At 66.1% G+C, this 8020-nt stretch overlaps 1 protein-coding gene across 1 annotated transcript; it reads right to left on the minus strand.

The window, feature by feature from the left end:
- Positions 1–3341: 3341 nt before the first annotated feature.
- LOC144740197 (protein ELFN1-like) lies at positions 3342–6667 on the minus strand. Its single transcript, XM_078623051.1, is given in 3 exon segments — positions 3342–4278; positions 4280–5116; positions 5118–6667. Coding segments are annotated over 3 exon segments (2724 nt in total). The 5' UTR covers positions 6423–6667; the 3' UTR covers positions 3342–3696.
- Between the last annotated feature and the right edge of the window lie 1353 nt (positions 6668–8020).

An 8020-nucleotide genomic window follows, 5' to 3' on the forward strand; every position in this document is an offset into this window, starting at 1 on the left:
TTGGGGCACGTTCTGTTAGTGAGCGCCTATTGAGGCTCCTGGGGTGGGTGGCCAGCACCACGCCTGGCCGTCTTTGTCTCCCCAATGCCGATGTTTCCCCACCGTGCCCAGTACCCATCTGAGACTGAAACGGCTGACGGAAAACAAGGGACTGGATTCAGATATTCGCTGTCACTGTTATGGGTCGTGAGCGGGATTTCGAGCTCGGGTCGCCGGGTTCGTAGCGCAGTGCAGCGCTAACCACTGCGCCATCGCTCCTCGTGAAGTGTGAAACCCCGGGGTTTATCCTGGGAGGAAGAAGAAAAGGAAGAGGAGAGACGCCGCCTTGCGTGGTGGATCATCCATCATCACCACCATTATCACCACCACCATCATCACCACCATTATCACCACCACCATTATCACCACCATCATCACCACCATTATCACCACCATTATCACCACCACCACTATCATCACCACCACCATCATCGCCATCACAACCACCATCATCACCACCATCATCACCACCATCATCACCACCATCACGATCATCACCACCACCATCATCACCAACATCGTCACCATCAAGACGACCATTATCATCGCCACTATCACCATAATCAGGAACCATCATCAGCACCATCATCAGCACCACCATCATCATCAACATCACCACCACCATCACCACTATCACCATCATCACCACCATCATCACCATCATCACCACCATCATCACCATCATCACCACCATCATCACCATCGCCACCATCGCCACCATCATCACCATCATCATCACCACCATCATCACCACCACCATCATCATCACCACCATCATCACCACCATCATCAGCACCATCATTAGCACCACCACCATCATCACCACCATCATCATCACCACCATCATCACCATCGCCACCATCATCATCATCACCACCATCATCACCACCACCATCATCATCACCACCATCATCACCACCATCATCAGCACCATCATTAGCACCACCACCATCATCACCACCATCATCATCACCACCATCATCACCATCATCACCACCATCATCACCACCATCATCAGCACCATCATTAGCACCAGCACCATCATCACCACCATCATCATCACCACCATCATCACCATCATCACCACCATCATCACCATCGCCACCATCATCACCATCATCACCATCATCATCACCACCATCATCACCACCATCATCAGCACCATCATTAGCACCACCACCGTCATCACGACGTAACGGACACAATCCGGGACTCTCAACGTCCCCGGCAAGACAGCGTCTCAGCCACCACACGAATAAACGGGACGACCCCGGGAAACCCTGGACAGGTGGCAACACGCCACCCTTCCCGTGTGTGACGCGCGCCCCACGTGGTTTGGGTTCAATGGGCGCTGCCACGTGCGGTCGGGCCACTGTGGAGTTCGACGCGGGGCAGACAAGTTCCACCCCTCACCCCGCCCCGCCCCCCACCCCCACCCACCCCGCCCCCACCCACACAATCTAAACGCATTCGTGTTCCTCATCACATCGGCAGCATCTCGACGTCGTTGCTCTTTGGTTTGGGCAGATGGCGCAAGCGAAGCGTTGTGTCATAACCCCCCCACCACCCCCACCACCACCACCTCCCTCCACCCTACACAGCCAGAACACGGTCGGCCATGAGTGTAAACGGACACGCGTGGAAATGTCGCGACACCTCCCGGCTTGCCGCTAGCGACCGGCTCGCGCCTCGCTCGCTTCTCCCCGGCTCGCACTTTCGCAATCTCGGAGAGACATTTCCAATTAAAATTATCTTTCTCCTCCTTCATAAATAAATCGCGTGGCTCTTCATTAAATATTCATCAACCTGCTCATCGCCCCCCCTCCCCCGCCGCCCCCGCCGCCCCCCAACCTACACGCCGGTGATTGCTGAGAAGTGCGGGTTGATGAACGTCCATCGGCGAGTTTCTGGTCGCCCCTCTGACCCTGCCCGCCCCGCGCTCTTTAACGTCGCTGGACGATTTCGTTCACTCGTGGGGGCCTCCACTGTCAGTCAGCCTCCCCGCCCCCGCCCCCGCATCTGTCTTACACATCCCATACCCCACAATTTTCTCAACAACACTGGGTTTTTTTTTTCTTTCAAAAAGCAAACGCCGTACCGGTTTCGACATCCAACGTCTCATCAGCAGACTCGCTTGAAACCAACGCTGCTGGCGAACTGCCCGGATGTCTGTCTATAGACATGGACCCCCCCCCCCGCCACTCTCAGTGTGAAACTCTGGCTCCTAGTTCGAGGCACAACTCTGTGACGCACAACACAGAGGGGCACCTCCCGTCGTGGGTGCTGGGTGGGTAGAGAGGGAGGGGAGCCGGGGGGAGTCGCACGGTGTACGGGGGGGGGGGGGCACGCGCATCGCCTCGTGGACGCCGCGTCTCTCGGGAGGGAACCAACATCGTTCGCTGATGCTGGGGGTGGATGGCGGTGGCATCCGCTGGGCCGCCATGGGTGGCGACGGCTTAGGAGGGGGGGAGGTCTTCAATCCAGCAGTGGAACTGAAGATTGTGGCTGACGATGATTAGATTTTTTAATTTCTAGGGAAATTCTTAATTGACTCAAGTTTTCTACGGCGTGAAACGATGCATTTGGAGCGTGTGTGTCTATGCGAGGCGTGTGTGTGTTTGTGGGAAGTGTGTGTGTGTGTTAGTGTGTGTGTGTTAGTGTGCATGGAAAGGAGCGGCGGTGCAGCGGTTAGCGCACCGCGCTACGAACTCGGCCAACGGAGTTCGATTTCCCCGGCCACGGCCACAATCATCAGTGACAAGTGACATCCCTACCCAGCCGTGGTGGGGCTTGCCCAGGTCGAGCATCAGCAAAGTGCAAGACGAAGTCGGTGGCATGCGGTGCCAGACAGAACCGACCCCCTCGTGCGCTCAGTTCCGGCTCTCAAACGGCACTGCCACTCGCACGCATCAACTTGCCCCGGACGCCGGGAGTAGGATTTTCGTCTCCGCGAGCGTCTACACGCGGCGGCGGCATCCGTCACCGGCTGACTGGACTCGAGTCTCCGTGGCGGGGAATTAAAAACGGAGACGTTTATTTACAGTCGAGGTGACAATCGTGAGTGACGGCGGCGACGGCGACACTGGGAGACGAGCACGAGACGTGGGGTCGGGCGGGGGGAGGGGGGCGGGGGGCGGATCGGGGGAAAGAAACTGGGAGGGGGGAGGGGGGAGTGTGGTGGGGGGGAGAACCGGAGGGGGTGAGGGGGGGGACATGCAGCGGCGGCGGGGGGAGTGGGGAGGGACGCGGACGGGACAAACACGGGCACGCGCACAAGGAATAGGAGGGGGGGGGGCGAGGGGGTCGTGGGGTGGAGTGGGGGGGGGGGTTACGCACTTAAACATTTCAGGCAACGCAGGCACGCGCACAAGGAGATACGGGGGGTGGGGGGGGGGCACAGAGGGGGAACCCCGGAACCCATTCCTAGGATCCCCTTTCAGGGACCCCGTTCGAGGGCTCCTGAGCCGTTATCGCGTGGGGTCAGAGAGGTCAAGTGCGAATCTCATGCCACTTGGTGTGTGGGGGGGGGTGAAGGCTGGCGGCGATGAAGGAGGAAGACAGGAGCCCAGGAGAGGTCGGCGGTGTGTGTGGGGGGGGGGGGGTCTCATCGCGGGAACGGCGAGGGGGGTCGCGTAGGGGATGCCCCCCCCCCCCCAATTATCGCCGCTGGGCCCCCACGCCCTTCCAGTAGGCCAGGATGTCGTGAAGGTCCTCGTGTCGCGCCAGCTGCACCTTGCGCTTGAGCGCGTGTCCCGCGGCGATGGGTTCCATCTCGGGGCCCCACGGGGCCCTCCTTCGCAGGGGCCTCCGAATCCGGGCCCACAGCCCCCGCGGGCCCCCGGGCCTCAGCTCGGCGCCCCCCCCGCACTCCGGGCTGGACGCGTAGGCCCGGATCCCGGTCCCGCGCCGCAGCCCGGGCCGGCACGGCGGGGGGCTCCCGGGGGAGCGCCTCACCGCGGCCGCCTCCCGCGGCTCCGCGCCGGGACACGGCGCGCGCCGCGGGCCCGCGGCGGGTCCGCGGGGGCCGAAGGGGCCCGGAGGTTCGGGGCCCGCGCCGCCCCGAGGCGGGGCCGGCGGGAGCGGCCGCGTGGGGTCGTGCATGCCGGGCAGCGGAGCGCACGCGGCGGAGCGCTCTCCTCCGCCCGACCCCGCGACGCGGAGCCCCGTATCCACCTGCCTGCCCTGGGCCCCCGGCCCCCCGCGACCCTCCGATCCCCCCGACCCCCCCGCGCCGCCACCCCCGCGCTCGCTTTGGCCCAGGCGCCAGCGGCGTGGCCCCCGCGTGTCCGCACGCCGCCATGGGGACGTAAGAGCCCCGCGTTCCCATGGACGGGGGGGTCGCGGGCACCTGGAAGCCCTGCGGCCCGAGCGGTCCCTGCAGCCCTAGGAGTCCCTGTGGCCCATGGGGTCCCTGCGGCCCGTGGGGTCCCTGTGGCCCGTGGGGTCCCTGGGGCCCGTGGGGTCCCTGTGGCCCGTGGGGTCCCTGCGGCCCGTGGGGTCCCTGGGGCCCGTGGGAGCGCGGCTCGGTGTGCACGTCGCCGGCGAGCAGCAGGAGCGGCGCGGAGCACGAGGAGTCGCAGGGCGGCGGCGCCTCGGCGCGCAGGGCGTCGATGCAGCTGTTGATGATGAGGTTGACGCGGTCCACCTCCTTGGCGATGGTGGAGATCTCGGCCGCCGATCCCCGCCGCTCGGCCGCCCCCGCGACCCCCGCGACGGCCCGAGTCTCCGCCGGCGCCTCGGCGGGGGCACGCACCTCCATGTAGCTGCGCTTGGTCGCGCCGCCCGCGTCCCTCCCCTCGTCCCTCCCCTCGTCCGCCTTGGCGTCGGCGGGGGGCGCGGGGGGGGGGATGCGCGGGTCGAGCCCCCCCCCGCCCGCCGCCTCCTCCACGTCGCTCCCCTTGGCGAGCTCCGCCTTGGAGGCGCCCCCGGCGCCGTTCCCGGGGCCCCCCGCGCCGTCGCCGGGCCCGCGCCGCGCGCCGCGCAGCCGGCGGCGGAGCGCCAACGCCGCGGCGGCGAGCAGGAAGAGGAGGCCGAGGCCGCAGCCGAGCAGCGCGATGGTGCGGCGCGCGCCCCCCCCCGCCGGCGCCGCGCGGCGCCCCCCCCGGCGTGCGGAAGTCGAGGCACGCGTGCTTGGTGCGCCGCGCGTGGCGCACGGAGACGACGCAGTAGGTGTAGTTGCGGTGCGCGCTCAGCCCCTCGACGCGGACCTCCTCGCGGTTCTGCCGCAAGTTCTTGACGTCGCTGTACGCCGAGCGGTTGTAGTGCGCCAGCACGTACATCTTGTCGAACGGGTCGGGGATCTGCACCCGCAGCACGGCGACCGTGCGCGCCTGAGACACCAGCTGCAGCGAGGGCAGCGCCTTGCCCCTCACGGGCCCCGCAGGGGTCGGCCTCCTGCCCGGGAGGCCCACGTCCGTGGCCATCCCCGAGCCCCCGTCCGTACTGTCCTCCTCCTCCTCCTCGCCGCCGCCTGGCCGCCGCGACCCCGCGCCCGGGGGGTCGCCGGCAGCGGCGGTGGGCGCTGGCGGCGCTGGCGGCGCCACGTGATCCCTGCAGGCCGCCAGCTCGCGAACGGCGCTGCGGTGGTGGCCGGCGGCGCCGCGCGTCCGCAGCAGCGGCACTCCCTTCATGGCGGGCGGAGAGTAGCAGGACAGCCGCTCCCACGACGCCACCGCCGGAGAGGAAACGTGGGAGGAGGACGAGGAGGAGGAGACGTTGATGTGCGCGTACATCCACAGCAGCAGGCCGTGCAGGTCGCACTCGCAGTGCAGCGGGTTGCCGTGCAGCTCCAGCGACTCGAGGCGCTCGGGCCCGGCCAGCGCCGCCGCGTCGAGCGCCGCGAGTCGGTTCCCCGCCAGGTCGAGGGCGACGAGCGCGCCGCTCTGGCGGAAGGCGAGCGGCTCGACGCGCCGCAGGCGGTTGGCCTGCAGCTGCAGCTCGCGCAGGTGCGGGAGGCCCGCGAAGGTGAAGGCCGTGAGCACCTCCAGGCGGTTGTGGCCGAGCAGCAACACGCGGAGGCGCGGCTGCGCCGAGAAGGCGCGCTCCTCCACGTCGGCGATGAGGTTGCGCGAGAGGTCCAGGTGGACGAGGTGCGGGTACCGCGACAGCGAGTCGCGCGCCACCGCGCGGATCTTGTTGCGGTTGAGCCGCAGGTCGGCGATGGAGCCGTTGAGGCCGCGCGGGATCGCGTCGAAGGGCGGCGTGTTCTGGTTGCAGATGGCGCGCGGCACCATGTTGCGGTCGCTCTCCACGATCCAGCAGTCGCCCGCCACGGCCCGCGCCGTCAGCCACAGCAGCAGCGCCGCGCGGAACCACGGCGGCGGGCCGCCGCTCCCGGTCCGCGCGCTCGCCGGGCCCCCGGGGTGGACTCCGCAGGCCCGCATGGCGGCCGCGAGCGCTACGCGGCCTGCGGCTGCCCACGCCGCAAGTGTCCCCCTCCGCCGCCGCCGCCGCCGCCGCCAGGCAAGACGCGCGCGCGGCACGTGGCGCGGAGAGTCATGGCACGCACCGCGCGGCACCCGTCCGTGGCCTCTCACACTCCCAGAACTCTTCCTGGGGGAGGGGGGGCGATCCTTATGTGGGGGGTCGCACTCTTTCCTCGGGGGTGCCTGCCTCTCTCTCTCTCTCTTTGGGGGGTCTCTCTCTGTTTCTCGCTTCTGTGATCCAGCTCCTGTGAACGAACACACGCAGCCATGCAGGAGATGATTAACCTCGGCGTCTTTAAACATCTCCTCTCTCGTGATCTCCCCCCTCCCTGTCCGCCCTCTCCTGCCCTTTATTATTTCCCTCCCCCGCCACCCCACCCGGCTCCCGTCACTCATCCCAGAATGCTCCCAAACGAAGCCAAAGAGAACGGTGCCGGGTGGCGAACTCAGCCGATTCCAGCACCCAGCACCACCACCACCACCCCCACCACCCCCACCACCACCCCCACCACCACCCCCACCACCACCACCACCACCCCCACCACCACCACCACCCCCACCACCACCCCCACCACCACCACCACCCCCACCACCCCCACCCCCACCACCACCACACCTCATCCCTCCGCACCCCTCCCTCCTCGTCCGTCTCCCCCGCACTTGCTCAGGACGCGTCCGTGGTGGACGAGGAGCGGGGAAATGAGGCTCGGCACCGACGGGGAGGAGGAATATGATGTTGGTGATGGTGGTGATGATGATGGTGGTGGTGATGATGTTGGTGGTGGTGATGATGGTGGTGGTGGTGGTGGTGATGTTGGTGGTGGTGATGGTGATGTTGGTGGTGGTGGTGGTGATGGTGGTGGTGGTGATGGTGATGTTGGTGGTGGTGGTGGTGATGGTGGTGGTGGTGGTGATGGTGGTGGTGGTGATGATGATGTTGGTGGTGGTGGTGATGATGGTGGTGATGGTGGTGGTGATGATGATGGTGGTGGTGATGATGATGATGATGATGATGATGTTGGTAGTGGTGATGCTGGTGGTGGTGATGTTGATGATGATGATGTTGGTGGTGGTGGTGGTGATGGTGGTGGTGGTGATGGTGGTGGTGGTGATGATGATGTTGGTGGTGATGGTGGTGGTGATGATGATGATGTTGGTGGTGGTGATGGTGGTGGTGATGGTGGTGGTGGAGGAGGAGTGGGAGGCTCGCACGCCACGTGGAGAGGGGGAGGGCCCCCCGCCCCCCACCTCCCCCCCCCGCCCCCCACCTCCCCCCCCTCCCCTCCGCCTGCCCCCCACGATTCAAAGTGGCGGACGCACGCGCCTCGTCACGTGGTCACCCCGGGCAGCAGGACAGCTCCTTCCTCGCCTTTCATGTGCAGCCCCACACAGCAACCCCACACCCCCACACCCCCACACAAACAAAGACCACCCGTGTAGCCTTCACAGATTGCTCGGGAAAGTGCTGTTAGCGAGTAGCACCTATGAAGGCCTGCACGGCACATGAGGGGGTGAGTGGTCAGCACCACGCCAGGCCGCCTTTGTCTCCCCTCCCT

Source organism: Lampetra planeri, unplaced genomic scaffold (genome assembly GCF_965212315.1).
Source record: "Lampetra planeri unplaced genomic scaffold, kcLamPlan1.2.h2 scaffold_1959, whole genome shotgun sequence".
Classification (NCBI taxonomy): domain Eukaryota; kingdom Metazoa; phylum Chordata; class Hyperoartia; order Petromyzontiformes; family Petromyzontidae; genus Lampetra; species Lampetra planeri.